This window comes from Cannabis sativa, chromosome 3, assembly GCF_029168945.1.
Source record: "Cannabis sativa cultivar Pink pepper isolate KNU-18-1 chromosome 3, ASM2916894v1, whole genome shotgun sequence".
Taxonomy (NCBI): domain Eukaryota; kingdom Viridiplantae; phylum Streptophyta; class Magnoliopsida; order Rosales; family Cannabaceae; genus Cannabis; species Cannabis sativa.
The window spans coordinates 6066873-6090194 of NC_083603.1; the positions used below are offsets into that span (position 1 = coordinate 6066873).

A 23322-nucleotide genomic window follows, 5' to 3' on the forward strand; every position below is an offset into this window, starting at 1 on the left:
ATCTTAAAAACTCACAGCACTTTAATATTTTTATTTACCAAATACTGAACTCAGCTTAAACTACAGTTCTGTTACAACTGATTTTTCTCACAGCACAGTTATAACTGATTTTTCTCGTAGCACAACTATATCAAACCGACCCTTAGTCATATGATGAGTTTTTAGTCATAATAAATAGGTGTATATAATTATATGAAAACCTAAAATAATATTAGTGATAATGTTGCTTATGTATAACAACCACAATCCAATTCTACACCAATGTCGATTCTAAATTTGAAAGAAAACAATAATAACAATAATTAAATACTACATGGTTAGAAAAGAAGAACAAAAAAGAAATATGTAAAACAAGTGTTTGGAAAGTAAAGTCTTTCCTCTTCCTTGTAACCTGTGCAATTTAGATTCTTTGTTTATGGATGGATATTGGATCAATGACTTCTTCTACCGATGCAGCAAATTAGGACTAAAAAGTCAAATTATGGGGACCCTTTTGTTGTTTAATCAATGCCTTTTGTTTTGGTCTCTCCTTCCAAAATGGAAAGGAAAAAAAAGAAGCATTTTAAATAAAAGAGAAAGAAAGTTGCATGACTAATTTACTCAACTACATTACATATTTCACAAAACTTGGAGGAAAAGGGAGAATTCAACTCAATTGTGAACAAACCAATAACTAATTAAGAATAATGCCTAAAATTCTAATTTAGTAAAAAACAGCAAAATGGCAAAAACAAAATAAGAATAATGTAGATATATCATATACATTCTAACACCGTCTATATTTTGAGCATTATTATTAGACACTAGTGGTGTCTGGCACTTACTTTTAGTACCGTCTTACGATTAGTTAATCGTACTTTTTAAAAGTTATTATATGAAATTATAAAGCATTGTTATTGGGCACAACACATTTCATATGTGGTACTCTACGATTAGTTAGCGATATTCCTTAAAAGTTATTTTCTTAAGTTATATGGGATCTGTTACTTAATTACACCAATAACAGTATAACACTAAAGAGTGTGCTAAGCACTAGTAGTACATTTTAGCAATGTTTTAAATTATCTAGAACTTAAAACTTAATTATATCAATAACGATTTTTATTATTAGTACCTTTTAACCTTTCTCATCTAATTAAGGGTAGCAATGCCACTAGAGTTCAAGTTTATTTTGGTTTACACAAAACAAAAAGAAAAAAGTATATCTTTAAAGTTGAAAAGAAAAGATACTGAATTACCCTATATACACATATAAACCTAGTTATAGGACCTTACAAGAAAAACATATTTATAGGAAGCTTCCTAGTTAAGAGTATTACTTGTGCCTTTACTAAAAGAAAAAAAATGAACACTCAATTTCTTTCTATGACAATAGATATTGTACTTATAGCAAGAGTCCTGCCAATTTTTTTTAACTAAATTTAATAATAAAATATTAAAAATGACATAAAAATAAATATAAAAATAGTATATTTATTGTGATATAAATTTTACATCATGTTATATTGTGATCAAATTTAAATCAATCTTTACTATATAACAAATTTGAATAACCTTTTGACACACCATTAGAATAAATTTTTTACAATCAATCAATTACCAATTTGCATCTCCATTAAATATACTCTTATTGAACAAATATTATGCGTATTCAGTGTAATGGTGATTACAATAGTATAGAAAAAGCATTACAATATTTTCAAAATCAAACAAAATAATGAAATTGTAATAGTGATTCCCTTTCCATTTAGATTAAATACTATTTTAAAACCTGTGTTTCACGAAAAATTATAATCAAACTAGTTACATATTTTTGCTTTTATCCATGCTAGAAATTAGTTGCAAATTAATTATATCAGAAAAAGAATTACCTACTTCTTTGCAACATTCAAAAAGAAGCTTTGGAAAAAGGAGGAAAGAACCTTTAAAACGTGCAATCACAAGGAATAAAACTCTTTTAACACACAACTAACTTGTCTGACTCTGCCATGCTTTAATGCAACATAAAAACCGACCTTAAGACATTAATTAAAGCTCAATCCCACAGCCACAACCAAACTTTATCGAAGAAAAGAATTAAGCATGACCCACCTCTGTAATTGAAGAAAATATTAACACAAAAGTGTACTTCTCTAGCATAAAAAGTCATCTAGAGAGAGAGAGAGAGAGAGAGAGAGAAATGCTGTAACTTTCAATTATGAATAAGGGGTTAGTAATATTTACAAAAGAGTCAAGAGAAGATGGCCTCAACCTTCAATGGATAAAATTTTGTTGTAGGAGAGTACCATCCTTCTTCTATAAGTTGTAATTGTTTCATTTGTTACTCTTTGTTGAATGAGAAAACCAACCAAGTAAAATTTTGTTTTGTGTAAATTTTATATATTAGGGGTTTGCCGCAAAATGATTGAAAATGGTTTCTAGATTGGACTGGCTGAGACTGTATTCTGCGATGCCAAGTTGATTTCTGAGAAACAGATTACACAAGATATCATTTTTAGCTAAAAGGATCAATCAAAAGGCCATGTATTTGTGGTAGACAAAGAATTGGATCAATGGATTCGTACCTGTTTCGTTCGAGGTGTCCAAAGACATCGGCTAGTGACATCCCTTCTCCATAAGGCAACTGCAGTAATGGTCCACACCAAATTACAATATTAACAAAAATTAAAAGAACAAAGTTGGAGTAAACCAGTAAATAATAAGGGACAAAAGTTGTAATGGACTAACAGGAACTTTTCTTAGTTTAAAATGGAAAACATATCATTATATCAAGAAAAGAAGAAGAAAAAGGAGAGAATTAACATTATTTCCATCACTTGGTTTTAATGCACATGATTCTGAGAACATAAAAATTATAAATTTATCTAATTTCGACATGTTGTTGCTCATGTATTACCTGATATTTAACACTCAGCCCATTGCATCCTTGGAAAGTTGCACCCAGAAATGATGAGACAACAAATGATTCAATTGCTGAAAACTTTTCTTTGGATAACCACCATTCGGAAAATATCGGCAAAGGGATACCACCTGAAAACTCAGAAGGTTAAATAAAATCGACAAATTATATGCACATTTACGTGTAACAATATGCAGTATCATATCATACCATCCCGAACTAACTGCTCACACAACTGTTCGCCGAAAAACCCATCAGGTACAGGTGTGGACGAGATGAGCATCTGAATTCTTTCTTCATTGCCAAGCCACCTTCCAATCATACTTATAACTTCCCGTGACAAGCTAATCTCTGCACGAGACGTATTTTCTGATGTAATGGTGTCAATTCTCCCAATGCAAGCCTCAAGATCACCAAGTAAACTTCTAGAGTGTGCAGGAATATTAACGAGTCTTTCATGAATGATTTCGCAAAGATTTTCCATGTCCTCGCGGCTAACTTCAATAGGTTTAATCTAAGAAAAGGACAAAGAGATATTGGATATTTTTAAGCATGATGACACCACATTATTGGAAACCCTGATGTTTGGTTGAGAGTAAAGAAAACATAGTACAAATGAGAATGAAAATAAGAATAAGAAAGGAATAAATTTTAATACGAATAATTAAAAAAAACTCTTGAGCATTTTAATAAGAATAAGAAAGGAATAAATTTTTTAGCTGTCATTTAACCAACCAAAATAATTGAAAAGCTTCCACTGGAATCGGCATTCCAATGTCTTAAATTGTAATAAAAATGGATTCTTTTTCATTTCATTCCTCCCAACCAAACAACAATGACCTAAAAGTGAAAAGAAGGCGGAATAAAACCTCTAGCTCAAGATGATTCCCGAATCTTGTTTTCAGATGCTGAGGACTTCCAATGCATCTCAGTCGGCCTCCAACCTTTAATCAAGAAAAAATTCAAAGTTAAGCATTAGTATTGCCAGTGACACTTCGTAGAGATTCTGCTTCAAAATTCTAAAGAGAGCAGAACTTTGTAGTTGGTACCATTATCCCCATCCTGGTACACAGAGCTTGAGCTTCATCCATGCTGTGGGTAGTAAGAATTACAGCGGTCTTTCCTCGTCTTGTTGAGATACGGGATATCACCTCCCACATGAAACGTTTGGCAATTGGATCCATACCTGAAAAAGAAAAATATAAGAACATCGGAGACCTGCAATGGATTGAATTCTAGTACTCTCCAAAGACAATGTAGTATAAATAGAGTGTGAAAACAATGTGCAATTTAATTCTATTGCTTTTGTATCAATTTGTGTCTTAAGAAAAAATAAATAAAAACATCTTAGCTCTTTCACCTGTAGATGGTTCATCAAGTATGACTATAGGAGGATCTCCAATCATTGCGATCGCAACAGACAATTTACGCTTGTTTCCTCCACTTAGAGAAAATGATGGTTTGTTAGCATGCTTCAACAAGTCAAACTCCACTAACTTTTCCATTACAACCTGTTGAGGGTAGCAAATAAGAGTCAATTATTTGGTCATTACAAGTACGCCATAGTGAAGAAAACTAATGTTCAGTGTAAAACTTAATTTCAATGCATCAATTCTAGACTAAATATGCACGGTAAAAAAACTTAACAGCTTAAAGGAATTTTAATAATCAAATTTCTTGCGGTGTTTCTAACAGAAAGCAGCCACACTTTACAAATGTATAGCCAGGCAATAAAAATGATGAGAAACCTAAGTTAACTAGATAGAAACGTTGAGACTGAACACAATATCTAGTTTAACAATTTTGTAGCAACAACACGAAAGAACATAAATTTGAGATGAAAACATACATCATCTATACGATAATCTGACACTCCTTTTATTTTTGCATAAAGCTCAAGATGCTCTTGGACAGTTAAAAATTCTAGCAAAGCATCAAACTGTGGGCAAAACCCAATCTGAAAATGAATAACAAAAACAATCAGCTTTCAACAGTTAAAAATATTTTGAGCACCAAAGAAAAAATATATCACAACATACCTGCTGACGAGCTGCCTTTGGATTGGTGCGAATACTTTTCCCAAATATGTAAGCTGATCCATCTGTTGGAGATTCCTCTCCTACAGTAAAATTGACTATGGTTTCAGACACAAAGCATAGTATAGAAGCCCAATTGATAGAGTAGTGGGATACAAGAATTATTCATACTGGTAACCTTTTGATATCGTTACAGTATTCATTTAATACTTGGAAACACACAAAAAGATAGAATCGCCACCAATGACAAAACAATAGAATTGGATTGCACAGTTCAGAAATTTGAAATAATAAGTATGAATCTCTTGGTTAAAAACTAATGCATACCAGATAGCATTGACAGAGTGGTTGTCTTCCCTGCTCCATTTGTGCCTAAAAAGCCAAAACATTCCCCTTCTTGAACTGAGAAAGTCAGAGATTGCACTGCCACTTTTCCTCCAGGATACACCTGAAAGTTCCAACATATTTAAAGATTAAAGAAACAGATTGTGGAGGGGTCCAAATTAATAGAACTCACTTTGAGTTTCATGCTATTTTTTCCCTTTCTTTTTTCTCTCTTTGTTAAGGACACCCAATTCTCTACATACTTGTACTCTTCTTTATTCTTAACGAAAGTTTTGAGAACTATTCAAATACTAGGAAGACATACCTTTCGAAGATTACGCAAGTAAATGATAGCATTCTCAATGGAACCTGAAAGTACTCTGTTTCTTTCCATTGCCACATCTGAGTCTTCATCAAAGTCAAGAGCAACCTTTTCTGCAGAGGATCCCAAAAGTGGTTCTAAATGAGGAGAACCATCCCGTCGGAAACTTTTTATACTCCACCACTCCTTGTAGGAAGGCAAGAGTTCAAGCCCAAGTGTCAAGAGGAAGTAACAAATGCTCTGTGACAAGTGAAAACGCCATGTCAGATCATATCATATTTCTAAGGAATTCGTACTTAATTCTAATTTAAAAAATTATAAATGGCAAAATAACCAAAACAATTTTTTTTCCAAAAAATGAGAAGATATAAACCTCAACACCAAGATAGCATATAGAAGCACCAGTTACATTCCAATCAAAAGCCGCATCACTAGATTTATCTTTCATCCCTTGACGCAGAAGAGCTAGTGATGCAAGCCCATCAGCAAAGCAAAACCCTGGAGAAAGTCGGAAGAAATTCTGCAAGAGTAGAGTACACAAGTCAGGAATAATAATTAATTAATAATGTCCTACAGTGCATAGTACTGAAGCACAAAAATATGCTAATTTAATGAGATTCATTCCTCTTGTAGCGTAAAATATGCTAATTTAACAGTTTTCACAGCAGAACAGTTTCATACAGGTACTGAAAGAGAGTATTTTTCAGCTTGATTTTAATACATATTCCCCATTTCATACAGGTAATTTAACAGTTTTCACAGCAGCACGGTTTCATACAGGTACTGAAAGAGTATTTTTCAGCTTGATTTTAATACATACTCCCCATTTCTTAATCAAAAATAAAATAGTTGATACTAGACTTTCATTCCTGCTTTTTCAATGAACAGGAAGGTTAAAAATTTATGCACAATCCAAACCTCAGTCATTTACTTTGATAGTAATGTCTGAAGAAACTTCTTCAGTTGGCTAATAGAAACTCACCTTGAGAAAAGAATTTGCACTAACAGTTGACTTAATAAGCCCCATGATGAAAGATATGACCATAAGAATGAGTCCAGAGAAAAAGTTGATCAAGAGAACTACATTCTGCAGAGAATAAAATATTTTGTATAAGCTTGAAAGCGTAAGCAGAAATTATGATTGTCCGGACATCGATAAGGATAAAAACATTTCTCACCTGAGCCATAGTATGGTCTGAAAAGAAGAAAGAAAGGCAATATGTTGACGATGCAACTGCTAAACCATATCCCAAAAACATGATGACTGTTGGCAAGAAACAATCCCTTCCGATAAACTGGTCCAGACCTACAGACAATCAATTTTAGTGTAAGTAAAAGTGAAATTAAACAGGCTTATTCTATTCTGGAAAATAATGCATTGCTCAAAAAATACATGCATTGATATATTTATTTTAAACACAGCAGATGTAGACACCACAAAAAAGAGCATTTACGAAAAAAAAAATAAAAAAAAAACACTACATAACACTTATAAGTAACAGATTTCTCAATAAATAGTTTGTATGCTTATCAAAATACATTAAAATAAAAAAAATTAAATTGATATTCGTTTTTTTGCATTTTGAGTTGCAAAGTGATCCAATTTTTTGACAATGATTTAGTAGTTCAAAATCAACAACTTTTCTCTATAAAATATTATTTAAAGATAAGACATACCAAATATACTAAAAAGACCAATTGCAAATGAGAAAGGAAATAAGAAGCTGATGAAGTCCCATATGTAAGTGGAAGCCCAATATGAAAGTATAGAAACCTGATCAAGGAAAACTACCAGTGTGAACGTCAAGAAGAATGAAAACATATTGCTAAATTACTAATAGACAAGACAAAATAAAATTTGTTTTCCAAGAAAATACACGTACCCCGCTTATCAGTTGTTGGTGCTTAGCTTTTACTTCTCGCTCCTACATCAATTAAACCCAACAAACTTACTCATCCATGATAGATATAAAAAATTATACCACATTGCAAATTATACAAAGACAATGAAAATATAAACTGAGAGAGAGAGAGAGAGAGAGAGAGAGAGCATTCAACAACTAGGAGAGGCCTGCTTTTGTAAAAACAATAGACAAGATTCATCAAATCAACTTGAATTAACTAACCACTGCCTATTGCATATACTAAACTTCATGAAAGATAAGTTCTTTAGTAGAGTATCAAACAAGTAGTAGACTCATCATTACCTTCACAATGGAAACAGCAAATGAAGCAGGAATGAATGAGAAGGCAATGCTAACAATAACTGCAGCAGAGAAGGCATCCAGATCCTGCATAATTTACAAATTAACTCAAATTGCTAAAGTCTACAAATTCTTTAAGAGAGAGAGAGAGAGAGAGAGAGAGAGAGAGAGAGAAGTGATGTCGTTCAATGTGAAGCATTCTAATATTGTTTAAAAAAATCGGACATGCAACTACAAAATATTTGATCTTTGAATTTAGCTCGCATAGTATAAGGACGCAAGTATGGAAAACAAGCCTGTTTATTCAATTCTCTTCAATTTTGTGGAACATGAACTTTTCATTATATTTTAGCATTTCAACTTAAATGGGACCAGCAGTTGTAATTCAATGGTTGTTTATACATTTAATATTAAGCTAAAAAGACTGAAGTGATGTAAGGGAGGACGGTGAAGATTTTTAAGAACAAATTAATCTGCACGACAGTTTTAAAAAACAATAAAAACAGGGCACATACTTTTTGGATTCTTGTTTCTACGTTCCCCTTCCTCTGTAATTAAAAATGAGACTGTTTACCATTAAGCTATATATTTAAAAGAAAGGAGAAACTTACATGACGTTGCAAATGCTGGCTATAAGTCATTGGCAGGGGGTGGTTGCGTGTTCTAATTGTCATATTTTTATCCTGGGTAGCAAGCCTAAGAATTGCAGCATTCATTAAATTAATAAAAGTTGGAGCAGCATGCTGACAAGAGCTGTTATGCAGTACAGTGTATCCTAAAGTTCCATCTTCATTCATATCATCCATAACAATTGCCCCGTATCTGCAACAAACAGAGTCTAAAATGAAAATGAACCGAGAGAAAACAGAACATATATTCATTTCCCCTTTTTTTCTTAAAGAGAGGAAGAGACAGCAAGCAAGAAATGTCAAAAGCAATCTCAAGAGACTGGTGTGATGGAAATATACACAACTTAAAATTTTGTAAGAACATGAAATTGGTAGAAGTGAGGCAGAAGATCCATTTCAAATACTATGAAAATTAAAACGACATAAATGAAATTTATATAATTTTCATTCAAAGTGATAGAATAGCAGCAGTTGCATAGCTTAACTGAAATAAATGAAAGGAACTCTAACATTTTTACCGACATACCTTGACTGGTAAGATTCATTAAAGCTAGACATTAGATATTCACTCATTGAAAGTAAAACTGGTCCCAGAGTGGGTCCTGCAGCCTCAATTGCATCAGTTAGTGCCTTTTCTGAATCAGGGAATCGATATGCACTAGGTTTAAAGCTTTGGATCCAACCCCCTTCAATATACTGTGATACCTGCAATCAAACATAGGTTCTAAGAGAAAATTATGCATGCATTAAACAGAAAACTATATTCTAACATCACTCCTGCTCACACACATAGTGGCAGTTAAAGAGTGAAGGTCCAATTGTTAGTTTACCAATTTACCTAAAATTTTAAGCTATTAGATGGTAGCTGGTAGCAAACATTGGACTAAACATACCGAGACAAAACAAAAAGAATGTACTTCATATCAAGGAAACAAAGACAGAAATAAAATTATCAGAGAGACTTATCACTGACAAACCTCCTTGGCAATAGGTGTCGATAAGTCAAAAGGAATTGGACCGCCGCCGCCACTACCACTTAACAAAGTATTGAAATTTGAGGTCGTAAAGTTCACAGACTGCTGATCAGGATGTGGTTTGAGCTTGAGAAAAAGAAGACCAACAAACAAGAACACAACAGGAATCAGAAGCTGGAAAACAATTGTTTTCCGATCCCTCCGAGCAGATATTGCTCTTTTTATGAATAGCGCTTTACAGTGCTGCCAAAATGTTGACCTTGAAATGATACAGCAACAACAGCATTGCATACTTAAGAAGTTAATGAAACTTAAAATTGTAGCGAAAATCAACCCGCAAACTTTCCCCACCACAGTACACATGAACCTCAGAATATCTTTATAGTTACCCAAAAGTTTGTCAGATTGCAAAATCTTTTTGGGAGCTGTATCATGAGGAACCTCAGAAGTCACAGGAGAAGGTAAACAGATACTATTTTTCTGCTCTAAACATTCAGCTTCATTGTAGTCACACCCCGCAACTCTGAGGAATACTTCCTCGAGAGTTGTGACCGATATACCATAACTTTCAATCATAGCATAATCTCTCTCTTCACCGTCACTTGCTTTTACGTCAAAATCTGGTTTTTTCATGCACCCTTCTATTTCCCTAAACATATTCTCAAACGACATTGAAGATGCTATAGGAAGCTTGAAAGAAATCTCAGTTCCAACCTGGAGAAACATTAAAGCCACATAGGTAATTAAGCTATGAAACATGATCAAATCAGAATGCAAAATACGGTGCAAGAATCCACAGGAAATGGAATTACACAGCCCACCTAATATCTGATTAATATGGTTCTCATACTACACAGCCAAAGATGATGCCAAACTCTTATTAACTCAGAAAAAGCGAACTTTGAGATCATCCATGGGCCACCCAAAATATAGCCCTATCCCAAATTTTTAGTAATTCACGGTACTTTTGTTTCATATTAATCTGAGAACAATCAGTAGAAAGGCTAATCTCAATTTACCCCAAACTTAAATGCCAAGATCAACAAAAAGCTATATGGTGCACCGACCTAAGTACATTTGTATAGATTTCTTATGAAATACTTTAAAACCAAATTAGTGTCTTTCTTGTGGGTTCCTATATGGCTAAAGAGTGTCATAGTTTCTTCCTTGTTTTTATGTTCTCACATGTTAAGGGATTGGGATTGCTTAGACTGACCTCCTCCCATATTATTAGGGAGCCTCACTTACGGCAGAGTAAAACCATGGTAACAAAATATTAAATTTAAAAAACGAACAATCTTATACCAAAAGACTTAGGCCTTCATTACATTAAAGTAAACAATAAACTTCAAATTTCCGAAGCCAAGTGTATACTATCTTGGACCAAGATACATCCCCATTCTCTAACTAGATCTTGAAATGACAGATCACCAACACCTTTGGTTTTATAAACCCGCGAAGCAAGCCAAAACTTGACATTCTCCCACAAATCACCTTACTTCATGTTCTATACTGTCAAAGATCCTACCATTCTTCTCTATCCAACAGCCCAAAATCTAGCTAATATTGCTGCAAACCACAACCTAGAGGTCCTCGTACCGCCACCTAACTATTCCCTAATTGAATTAAAATTGTTTCATCATTCAAATATAAAATAAAAAGTAAGGATCCCAAAATTCTTCATCAAACATCTGATAATTATTTCAAAAAAAAAAAACATCTGATAATTGATATAAATATAATATTAACATAATGGATGCAGTAATTGCTAACAATATTTTCCTAAGTCATCGAATAACAGGAATACCTCGCTCACACATGTAGCCGATGGAATATGGCGATAAACAATGTCAGCAGCTACAGAGGCAGTAGGTGCAGACTGAAGAAGTAAAACAGCAAGGCCACAACAAGTTTATTCTTCTATTATCATTAGAAAAAAATTATTAAATGGGAGCCACAAAACACAAAAGAGAAAGTAAGTATACCTTTACTAAAGTTAGAGTGTAACCAACTCCGTATTGATGCTTCAGGAAAAGGGAGCTGTTGAAAATGAACATTGCAATCAAAATATAAACATGTTAAGATCAAATCCTATAATTAGTGAGCATGTTATCAATAGCTGGTTTTACATAAATCATAAAGAAATGAATGTGCCGGTGTGTAAGCCCACAAATGAACATGCAAATTACAAATGACAATAACCCACATCTGAATAATAAAGTTATCACAACATGGACAAAAGCCCACGGCTGCTGCTGCTTCTTCTTTGACAAAAAAGAACATCATGATTGACCCCATGTATCCTTTTACTACTTCTTTTGCTATTTCTATATGGGGCGGATCACAGGGATAGTATGAAAACCATGTATTGGCAACTTAAAATAACTAATATATACATATATATATATATATAGAGAGAGAGAGAGAGAGGATATTGCAAGAACCAGGTATCAAGAATTTTAATGTAGAAGAGGATGTGGGTGTTACATGGAAAAAATCAAGTGTTGGGTTGCTATTTGGATCCTCAATATTATGGATTTTCAGGCATACTCATTTGCTATGCTTCTTTCCGATTGGTATTTCTAGGAGTTTTCTGGGAAGATGTTTTCATTATGTCTTATACAATTCTTGGGATTTAGTAGACTTTTTGGTACTGCCTATGCTGTAATACAGATGATACTCTACCATTTTTTATATTTCAACCTTGTTTCTTATCCGAAAATATAAGGGATGGTATAAACCTCAATGAAAAGGGGTACAGCTAAAGTCTAAATCAGAATCAGAAGATAACATATCCAATGACATGATGTGACACGTTCCTGTAGCTTAAGGCATAATAGTCTTGACTGTTCAACAGCATATTGTAATCACCAGAATATAATCCAAAAGAATCTACATATATTATTATATTGTTTGCAAAAATTGTGTTAAAATAAATAAGTGTGGTTCAATGAGAGTAGGGAGTGAAGAAAATAGCATAGCAGGTACCTTCCACAGCATTTTAAGGAACCGTTAGCCATGATAGCAATCCGATCACCAAGTTCCTCAGCCTCATCCATTGAATGAGTTGTTAGCAAAATTATCCTGCCCTTCTTTATTTTCTTTATTAATTGCCATGTCAAACGCATCGAGTACGGATCCATCCCACTGGTAGGTTCATCAAGAATTATAACCTGTAAAAGATGCAAGAAATCATTCCAGTACATTATTTCACATCAAAAAAAGAAAAAGAAAGAAGAAGAAATGCATCTGCAGATTTCAAACAACCTTACTATTCCCTATCAGCGCAATACCAAGAGATAATTTCCTCTTCATACCTCCAGAAAGAGCCTTCACAACAGTGTTAATTTTGTCAGCCAGCCCCACCTGACCATATAAAAAAAAGATTGTTATAGACCGAAAACCCAAATTCTTATAAACCCCTAATCATTCACATCTCTATATAATGTGAGATTTTAGTCCTCTTCATCATGTATAAAATTATCATCTTAATAAATTTGGACTTTGCAAATGCCATGGTATACAGAGTCTTTGAATTCAAAGGCTAACATGAGAGACCATTAAAGCACTTGAGCTAAAGAGGGCACAAAATCACATTTCTTGAACAGACACTCTAAACTGATAGGGGAAAAAAATCATAATCAAAGTAGAGCATGCAAGAAGTTGATGTAAGTTCAACAACAAGCGAAACTAGCTGGAAATAGTGCCTCTCACACTAATTTAGCCAAACAAACTAGTACAGCAGAAAATGTAGGCAAGACACTAGAGAGGAGCTTTACTTTTTATTTTTTATTTTTTTTTATATTAAAGTAAGTACAGAATAATTTGAGAGTAGCTTACTTGATCAACCATATCAGTAACAACTCTTTCTGTAGAATCCTCCTCAACACCTTTCAATTTGGCAAATATTTCTAAATGTTCCCTCACCTGTGAACGGAATTATCCAAACTATATTGAGAGGTCACCTTATAGTCAAAAGCAAGTTCTATCAAATGAATCACACTTCTAACTTACAGTTAATTCTGGGAAAAGGATATCATTTTGAGGACACACACCCAATACCTTTCTTATCTCGTCCTGCACAACAGATTTTTAAGTTTATTATAACAAAAAAATTATAATACATTTAACCAAATAGAATAAGAAAGTAAGGAAGATATGACAAAATAGACTCTTGTCAACATATATTTTGAATCCTAAACCTTTAAAAGCCTATCATAGTATAAAAATTCTCAATACAACCAACTTATCAATGTCAACACTCCACGAAAAAGCAAGCAAATATAAGATATCCTGCCCTATTAAATCAATCTTATAGAAGCTGTTACGCCACTAAAGTATGTCATTTAATATGGTAAGTACTTTGGATATTTCTCCCCTGAAGAGAAAAAAAGAAGAAGAAGAAGCAGCAAGATTGCACACATGCATACTATCTAAACATATTATGGGGGGGAAAGGAACTAATGAGAAATTATAATAATCACAGACTATACAGAAACATCACTCGAAAAAAATAGAGCAAGAAAAGCATAGCTTACCATTTCTGATATTATATTCTTCCCAAACACCAAAGCATCCCCTGAAGTAGGTGGAATAAGACCAACAAGCATCGAAATTGTTGTACTTTTACCAGCCCCATTGTGTCCTTCATAATAAATAATTCAAAATCACCCCCATAATTCAAAATCACTAAATCGAAAAAAAGTAATACATCAAGATACAATTATTATTGTGTTAGGCCTCAGGATAAATAAAAAGGGTATATGGGTCATTGTAAGAGGGATATTGAGAGAGTATATATAGGAGAGTATTAGAAGAGTTTTGGTGTGAATGATTTTAGTTAAATGAGCTTTTAGCTCTTGGGAGAGAGTTGGGTCTCTCGAATACCCAGCAAACTTGTTCTCTTTGTCACTCTAATATCAATATACTAGCTATTTCCTATTGTTGCTACTGTTTGGCTCTATTTTCTTTTATTTTGCTTCTGTTTGTACCAAAATGATAGGAAATTCCTATCAAATGGTATCAGAGCAAATCGATCTGGCGACCATGGAAAACTCGAAGCTCATTTTTTACGGCGATGATCCATATGCGTGGGTCACCGACATTGAAGAGTATTTTCGACAACATCGAATTCGTGAAAGCATGAAGGTCTCTGTTGCTAAGGCCTGTCTTAGAGGAGTTGCTTGGCGATGGTTTCAAGCGGTGGAGACGCAAGACCCATTCAAGAACTGGTTGGAGTTTCGAATCGCGATGTTCAATTGCTGTAGTCAGACCGAAGATGATCCGTACAAGAGGTTGATGGCGCTACAATATGAAAGTTCGGTGAGAGATTTCTGGACTCAATTTGAGGTGGTTGCGACGATGCTGCCAAACATTCCAGAAACTTTTCTGCGAGATATTTTCTTTGGGAATCTTCCAATGGAGATGGCGATTAGGGTGCGAGAGCAAAGGCCTAAGACACTCGCTGATGTTTTAGCCCAGGCGCTCATTGTTGAAGAAGAATTGCAGACCCAATATCATACTTGCAAACTCGTTAGAGATGAGATGGAGGAAAGAAAATTTATCAATGATTGTCTTATTTCTCAATCGCACAATCGAGCCCCTGAATTGCAGATTTGTGGCTCTCCAATAGAGCAAATAAATCCACAACGATATATAAGTACTTACGAGAAAGATGGCTTGATCAATGCTGAAGTTCTCACTGCTGGTGACTTGGTTTCTTCATTAGAAACTGTGTGTAATGGATTGCAAACTCTTCATGTCCAGACAAAGACTTGCAGCGACACGACAATGGAACTACAGATTGGAAAGAAAAGGACAACAGAGATGGAGAAGCATTGCAACGGAAATGAACCTCCGCCAATTCCACCATCATTGGGAAACTTGGAGTCGCATCAAACGACTCACGTTGGAATCAACTGCAGATTCGAAAGGTTCGAAGGTGATGGTGAATTATATTTAATGCAACCGGCTTCCGCGAGTGTTAACGAGAGGTTGGAAGCGACGTCGGAGAAGCAACAGGGAGAGATCTTTTCATGGACTCCTTGTGTTCGTCCGTTGTTGGAGTCGTCTGAGAAGAAAGTGTCATCGGAGAACGATCTTTTGCCGGCGTGGGTGTTGACGGGAGAAGAGAAGAAGTCGCCACTGGTACCGAGGACATTGCCGGTGTTGATCAATGAAGAGTTGAGCCGGCCGATTACCAAACATAGCGCCCCTGGGGTTGAGCAATCGCAGATGGCGAAGTGGAGAAGACGAACCAAAAGTATACGATTGACAAACATGATCTTCCAACCCTATGAAGGCAGGCCCAATTCTTGGAGTTACTATTCAGATCAAGCCCACAACAATACTAATAAAATAATGGATCAATTAATTCTTGGAGCATTAAAATCTTACCAATATCAGGTAAGATTCGAGCCCATTCCATTTAATTTCTTTTTAGTGTGGGCCCACTCAAACAAGAAATACTTGATGACTCATGGGCTGATCCAATGGGACCCTAGTAAAGCCCATTTAGATGTTTTATTTTGGCCTGGACATTACAAAAGAAAACAGGTGCTAATGAATGAGCAATCCCACGTGATCTCTTCCCCACAACTATGTTTCTTCATTTACAATGATATACCTTCTTCCTCCCTTCATTCATGGCGGATGAATGTTTTTCAAACTTTTTCCTGGGCTTCTGTTTTAAAAGTAGCGATAAAATTGCTACCGCAGCTATTCCAATCTCGTCATAGTATCCTTATTCGATTTAGACAGAAGAGAACTCGAGAAGGCTTTACTTTTGACAAAGGAAAATCAAGCATTTCTTGTTCATGGGGACAATTTGGTCTGAGCGATTGGATATGGAAGACAAAAATACTCAAATTTTTTGTGTGGATTTTTGATAGAGGGCGTGAATACACCAAACAAAAGCATGAATCAAAGCTTCCCATGAACGACTCAACTCATCATTGTGGGATTGGCTATTTTATGCTCTCATCTAGGTGCAAGGGATTATGCTTCTACTGGATTGTTGACAAGGGATGGCCAACGAATATTTGGGCATTTAGTCACTGGTTCAGTCACCAGAAATTGGAGGGAACAACCGACAGCTGCTGGGTTTTTGATAGAGGAAGAATGAAAGCAGTGTCTCGACCTACCGTGGTAGGAAATACGACCTTGCTCGGCTGGTTTTTCGAGCGAGGCCGGCTTGTTGAATGGTGTTTTAGCTTGAACAACTTGCTGGCTTGGTTCTTTGACAGAGGTAGAGCAAAGTTTAGGACTACACGCATTGAAGTTGATCTTCTTCACCTTGAGGACAAGGTGAATTTCAGGCGGCCGGTATTGTTAGGCCTTAGGATAAATAAAAAGGGTATATGGGTCATTGTAAGAGGGATATTGAGAGAGTATATATAGGAGAGTATTAGAAGAGTTTTGGTGTGAATAATTTTAGTTAAATGAGCTTTAGCTCTTGGGAGAGAGCTGGGTCTCTCGAATACCCAGCAAACTTGTTCTCTTTGTCACTCTAATATCAATATACTAGCTATTTCCTATTGTTGCTACTGTTTGGCTCTATTTTCTTTTATTTTGCTTCTGTTTGTACCAAAATGATAGGAAATTCCTATCATATTGTTTTTGTTGGAAAAGCATCAAGATACAATTATTCTTATAGGAAAGTAGAGGTTTTATTAAAAATGGGAAAGGGAGAAAAACACTTCATTCTTCAAGTTTCTTATAGCTTATAGCATTTTCTTCTTTTGGACCAAACTAACAAATTAATACATAATTAACATAATACTGTTGACTGCCAAATGAGAATACACTCACCTAGAAGAGCAAGAATCTGATTTTCATACAAGTTGAGTTGTAATGAGTTAACAGCACAACACTTCCCTTTTTTAGTGTCATATACCTTGCGCAGATTCCTTATTTGGATGCATCTAGGGGTAAATAAAAGATGTAAGGAAAAAAACCATTCTTTGGTCAGAGTTTACCAGCACGGCATTCAAATAGTTAAGCATATACCTGCCATCAAGCTCTTGTTGTTTCATGTCCAAGCTAATTGCTTCCACAGATGGAGTTAAATTATCTTTACCATGGAAATTCCCTGAAGCTTTTCCATTTATACTAGCGTCAAGAATGGAAGCGTAATCAATGCTCATATTTGTCTTCTTCCAAAAAGTCTTCTTGAAAATGAAGTTCCATGGGTAACGAATTCCATTCTCTCTGGGAAGGACCTGATCAAACAAACACAAGTAGATACAAATTGATATCAGAAATATAAATGAAATTAAAATTTACCTTATGAACTTCAGTTTGCGGCTAATATCAATTGGGTTAACCATCATATATACCAAGCTCTATTTTGAAGGAGAACATAACCACATTTCTTTGAATAGCACAATTATATAAAAATATGTGTATACAAGAAAAGAAAAGTTCAATGTTAAAAAAATGAGGTACGTAACACATGAGAGAGAAGGAATCCTAGAATCAAGAAAGAAAAAAGTAAAAGACACTAGAAGCAAGTATCTATTCTGAAAGTCTCGAAACACAGTAACCTTTGATCCAATATTACTCATTTATAGTATCTATACTCTAGAAGCAAGTATCTATCCTGAAAGACTCGAAACACAGTAACCTTTGATCCAATATTACTCATTTATAGTATCTGTACTCTTTCATGACAAATATATTCTGGCATGCGTGCCAAATCTAGATATAAATATCAAGCATAATCAACAAAAAAAATTCAATAACTAAATAACATTTTCTGACAGAAATTTCAGCACAAAACTCAGCACTATAATAGAAAAGAGTCAAGCATCATAAGATATACCTTATCCAAGTAAAGACCGATTGCACCGTACAGCAATGTGTCGACCAGCATCATCAAAAGGCAGATTGAAAAGTTGACTCCAGAAGATGGCTACAGACACCAACAAAAAATTAGGTGCAACAATAATTAATTAATTATAATAGAAAACATTTTAGTTTTGGAACATACTCGCCACATGTTGCTCCAACGAAGTCCCACATGAGCACGCTCATAATCAGCAATGTTAACCGAACCAAGAGCAAAGGCCGTAGGTGAAAGCAGAGAAGATACAACCTTTAATATCCTGAGAAACAAATGTTAGAGCCCCATTGCACCCTATAAACTGCAACTCGAAAGGGGAAAAGAATAGTGAATCGCAAACTAGCTCAGAGCAGAGTACTTACATTGAAACAGCTTGGTCATCAACAGAATAATATGGAAAAAAGCCACCTAAAAAAGAAAGGGTTCCAACGGCAACGGCGGTTTTGGCTCGTGAAAAAAATGTAGAGATCAAAAATGATAGTGTTATTGCACTTAGTCCAAACAGAAAGAAGTATGTGAAAACAACTGTTTTGTCGCTATATTTGAAAAGGCTGCCCATTGTGCAAACCACAATAATTGCAGACGAAACTGCAAACTGCAGAGGAAATCAAACTATCAAATCATAGAAAAACATCTGGATAAAGAGAAAGAAAGTGAGGGGGACACTCCGTTCCCTTTTTGTGTTATTCATTTTGAATAGTATTAATCTTTGTTTCCTATACACACACACACACATATATATATATAGCAAGAGAGAGAATACCAAAATAAAACAGTAATCAATCAATATGACAGATCTACCTGCAAAGAATACACAATAAACCAAGAAAGGTAGAATATTTCATCTTTTAGTCCCATCATGTAGAGACCTTCTTTTATCTTCTGCTCCTGAAATATAACAAGTTCAATAACTTCAGGAAAGAAAATGAAGTGCACATAGTGGATTTTTTTTCTTTTACTTTTTATGATTGATGGCTATAGTAAACATTGTTTAATACACCAAAAAAAAAACCATTGTTTAGTACACTTAAGCTGATTTTAATCACTAACAAACCTTCTCAAATACCGTATAGCTGATTAGACGAGAGATTGGGTATAGAAATCCCAGAAGATACCTGCACATTCAGGATACAGAATAATCAAGTATAGCTTGTGCTTGTAAAAACATACCTATGAAGACTACAAAAATAGTATTTAAGAACGGACAGTTTATGCATATTGAGCTCAACAAGATACATACAATACACCCATGACCTTCTTGACGATTGACTGGAACTCATCATCAGTGTATTCCCGGGTGGGAAAGGGAGCTATTCTTATGTTAGAAGGGCTAAATTGCATAAATGGCCCTTTAAGGGATGAAGATTCCCCAAAGGGGTGGATATAAGAAGGTTCAACATTTCCAATGTCAGATTGTTGTGCAGCAAAAATTATAAAGGAATCCAGTATCTGCTGGAGCTGCAGTAGTAAGACATGTATTATGTGAGACTAATAAACAGAAAACAGGGCACATGGAAAGCAGGTATTCACCAAAGTACATGATTATAGGATCACTGATATAATTAGGTAACATTTAGTACAGATCACTGGGTATAACTGCAGTGCACCAGGCAAACCTTAAAATATTTTTAGCAGAACATTGCTGCTTTCAATATCTCTAGTAACAGTTGAATCTTTCCAGAGAGAAGATGTATCAACTTTTTTCTCATTATAGAATTGCATACAGTGTAAAGAATAAGTTAAAATAGGATATGTTAGTTCTTTCCCAATGTCAACAATTTTTTCATCACTTAATTTTATGCTTGTAGCTTGAAAGCTTCAGCTAGAGAGATGGATAAGAAAGAGCAAAAATTTCTATAACTGATCTAATTAACACAATGTGCAATGCTATTACGAATTCTGAACCAGTATCAATTTAATTGCAGATAATCTGCAAAGGGGACTCTATACATAATCCCACAATAATATGGCGGAAGCACTATAAAGAAGAAATTGAATACAGGCAGGAAAAAAAAAAAAAAAAAGACATGCATAAGTAAACCAAAAACAAAAATGTGAGGACAGGAAACATACAGTCAAGAAACCACTGAAGCTATACTGCAATATCGGCACAGGATTAACGCCCAGTTCCAAGTCATTAACATAAGGACCATTTGTGTCCATAATGGATCTAATATCAGGAAATCCCTTGAAAGCCCACGTGTGATTGAGACGTATACTATAATCAAACAACTGAGGACCTTGATCATGGAATACCACCGCTCCTTTGATTTTAGGGTTTGAACAATTCCTAGACAAAGAAAACTACTGGAGTTAGTGAATCCCAAAGCATGATAGCATAATGCAACTCTCATAGAAAGAGACTAGTGTCAGTAAGAGGATCGCCATACTGCACGTGTAATTAATCAGAACTTTGTCACAGATTTACATGTAGGAAATACATACTAGTAAACCTAAAAAATGATCAGGAATGATACAATATAATTGTAATCTTGTAGATCATAGCTTACACAAGTAACACAGCTGGCTTAAAGCAGTTGAGCAAATCAAAACAGAACATAAAACTTGACCATGGAGATAATCAATAGTTTTTCTTGTAAAAGAAATAATCATATGACAAATTCTATCCAATGCATCTATACATGTAAATCTCATGTAAAAACAAACGCACATTCTTTAATGTACAAGGTCAAGCAAGAACACATATAGAACTGACAACAACACAAAACACTCTGGTAACTTGTAACCAAAACATAATTCTGTACATTTGATTTAAATCATTAATTACCTTATTTGACTGCAGATGGCGTAGTTATCCGAACGAATATAGGTTTCCAGCTCCTCTTCATCTTTGTAGACTCTGCTAACTAGCTGGAAGTATAAAATGCATTTCTAGTAAATACATGTAGAACACATTTGCTATCGCCCAAAAAATAAAAATAATTTTTGAAAAAAATAGTACAAACTCATTTAGCTTGTTTGAATATGACAAAACCATAAATCAAATATAAGATTGTAAAAGCCACATTGTCAGAACACTTATGAGATGTTTGCATGCATTACGCATAGATATGTTGACATCAATGAAAAACAAGTATTGCAACAAAAGAAAATAATAACAACATTACGGTAAATATACAGAATTTTACCTGTAAAAGGGGAAATTTTATCGACATTATGTTAATCATTGTCTTTGTCTTCTCTGTATCGGGTGCAAAAGCCAAATACTCTCCTTTACTCAATAGTAGTTCTAGAAGTTGTTCAAAATTAGGAGACGCTCCTTTGCCTACTTCCACAAACATATCTTTCTGTATATACCTAGTTCAGTTAAGTGAAGCTTATCAGAATTTCTAGCAGAAGATGATGAATGCTATTAACACAAACACAAGCCACTTTTGTTCAGTTTTTTGCCATGTTTAATCTATATTACGCAAAATAGTTCTTCTTTTTTCCTTTTCCTTTTAACACAAAACAAAACTAGTTTATTGTACATTGTAAACACCATTACAACCCATAGGATTTCGTAGCGTATTGCCATCTACTCCAAACAAACTTTTATCTAGAAATAAGAGGTCTTCCAAGTTTTCCTAAAAATAAAGATCAATATACAGTAATTCCAAGCACAACCAACAGCGAAAGGAATCACTGAGTTCTTACCCCCACCAAGAAAAGAAATGAAAATAAAATAATACTACAATTATTTATTAGTAATTAAATTAAAAAAACTAGTAACACAAATTGATGATATAAACAGCATAAGAACTTTCTTTTTTTTCCTTCTTTATTGCAAATTTATCTATTGGAGTTCTCTCATCTACCTAAAAAAAGTGACGAAATACAAAACAAAGAAACTATTAAAAGCCAAGACAGAAAAAAAAATAGCAAATAATGGTGGAGACTTACGGTTGAGCTGGGTGAATTCGTGTATCAACTCGAGTCCTTACTGCTATTAACAACAACATAACCACTGTAGGAAGCAAAATCTGCCATACATAAAAAATGAATATTCAACATTGTCAAATTTCTCAAAATTCCAAAAAAAAAAAAACTCCATCAACTTCCAAACTCAATACAACAAAACAAGCAAAACGATCAGTAAATCAATAACAACATCATCATCATCATCAAAAATTGAAAATTATAATCTCAAAAGGCCGAAAATGGAAAGAGAAAGTAAAAAAAGAAAGAAAAACCTCAGCAGCGGTAATATAAGGGTGACGAATTTTGAGAAGCCAGTTCTTGCGAAGCATAGCCTTGAGCTGTCTGGTAGCGACTCCCATCTTCTCTGCTGGCTGAAGCCCTAGAGGCAGTCGCTCTCTGGTTTTTGTGTTTGTAGAGAGAGAGAGAGAGAGTGGAAAAGTACAGAGAGTCAAGAAAACGGAGCCGACGACGTAGAAGAGGTCGCCATTTTTTCTTTTCTTTTTCTTTTTTTTTTTTTTTGTATTTTTGTCTTTTTTTTTAATAAATAAATAAATAATAATATTTAAGACTGTTGTGTTGTTGGTTTTATGGGACTATGGAGCTGGAGCATAGTAGAGGTGTAACCACGACATATGAGGTACTTTTTTCACTTTTTTTTTTATATTGGGGGAGGGGATTCGAATAGGGGTGAAAATTCGTGTTTGCAGGTTCGTATTCATACCGTGTGGAGGTATATTAGGTATATGCTCGATTGAATATGATCCGTTTAATAATCGTGTTAGAAAATGAAATTCGAACACGACTCGTTTATAAACAGGTTGACACGACAAAACCTGTGTAACCCGTTTATAAGCATATTTTGTTTAAATATGTCAACTAATAATATATTTATGAAGTATTTAACATATTTATGACATGTTAAAGTACTAAAATAACTTGAAATAGATCATTAACATGTGAGTTTTGTGTTAATCGTATTAATCTGAACACGACCCATTTATTAAATGGGATAAACGAATCAACCCGAACCCATTTAAGGCAAATCAAAACTCGCTAACTCTCGTGCGAGTTTCAAGTCATATTATCGTATCTAACCTATTTTGCCAGCTCTTTCAAACTTGGAACCTCTTCTCTTTACCTTGCTTTATTAGCCCCTACAAGTAAGAAGTTG

The 23322-nt window shown here is 34.5% G+C and overlaps 1 protein-coding gene across 1 annotated transcript; it reads right to left on the bottom strand.

Annotated features, from left to right (window-relative positions):
• Positions 1 to 2059: 2059 nt before the first annotated feature.
• Positions 2060 to 22681, bottom strand: LOC115709293 (ABC transporter A family member 1). Its single transcript, XM_030637366.2, has 40 exons — positions 22424 to 22681; positions 22134 to 22213; positions 21380 to 21548; positions 21019 to 21101; positions 20304 to 20520; positions 19471 to 19688; positions 19285 to 19345; positions 19032 to 19118; positions 18593 to 18825; positions 18378 to 18492; positions 18210 to 18299; positions 17396 to 17607; positions 17198 to 17310; positions 13927 to 14033; positions 13403 to 13465; positions 13229 to 13315; positions 12656 to 12754; positions 12377 to 12561; positions 11374 to 11428; positions 11196 to 11267; positions 9392 to 10102; positions 8941 to 9119; positions 8397 to 8607; positions 7789 to 7872; positions 7465 to 7506; positions 7259 to 7355; positions 6760 to 6887; positions 6564 to 6668; positions 5955 to 6101; positions 5585 to 5821; positions 5263 to 5383; positions 4939 to 5018; positions 4749 to 4856; positions 4260 to 4410; positions 3949 to 4085; positions 3769 to 3843; positions 3110 to 3413; positions 2897 to 3030; positions 2565 to 2623; positions 2060 to 2464 (listed from the first exon to the last, which is right to left on the bottom strand). Exons 1-40 carry the CDS (start codon positions 22508 to 22510, stop codon positions 2383 to 2385), a joined length of 5625 nt encoding a protein of 1874 aa, XP_030493226.2. The 5' UTR covers positions 22511 to 22681; the 3' UTR covers positions 2060 to 2382.
• Between the last annotated feature and the right edge of the window lie 641 nt (positions 22682 to 23322).

What these genes read in the sequence shown, in the direction of transcription:
- LOC115709293 (XM_030637366.2), bottom strand. Translation starts at nt 22,510, where the DNA reads ATGGGAGTCGCTACCAGACAGCTCAAGGCTATGCTTCGCAAGAACTGG. An exon ending in GCTTCAGTGGTTTCTTGACT is followed by an intron (nt 19,689 to 20,303) that starts GTATGTTTCCTG and finishes TTACTACTGCAG; the next exon opens with CTCCAGCAGATACTGGATTC. An exon ending in CAACAAGAGCTTGATGGCAG is followed by an intron (nt 17,311 to 17,395) that starts GTATATGCTTAA and finishes ATTTACCCCTAG; the next exon opens with ATGCATCCAAATAAGGAATC.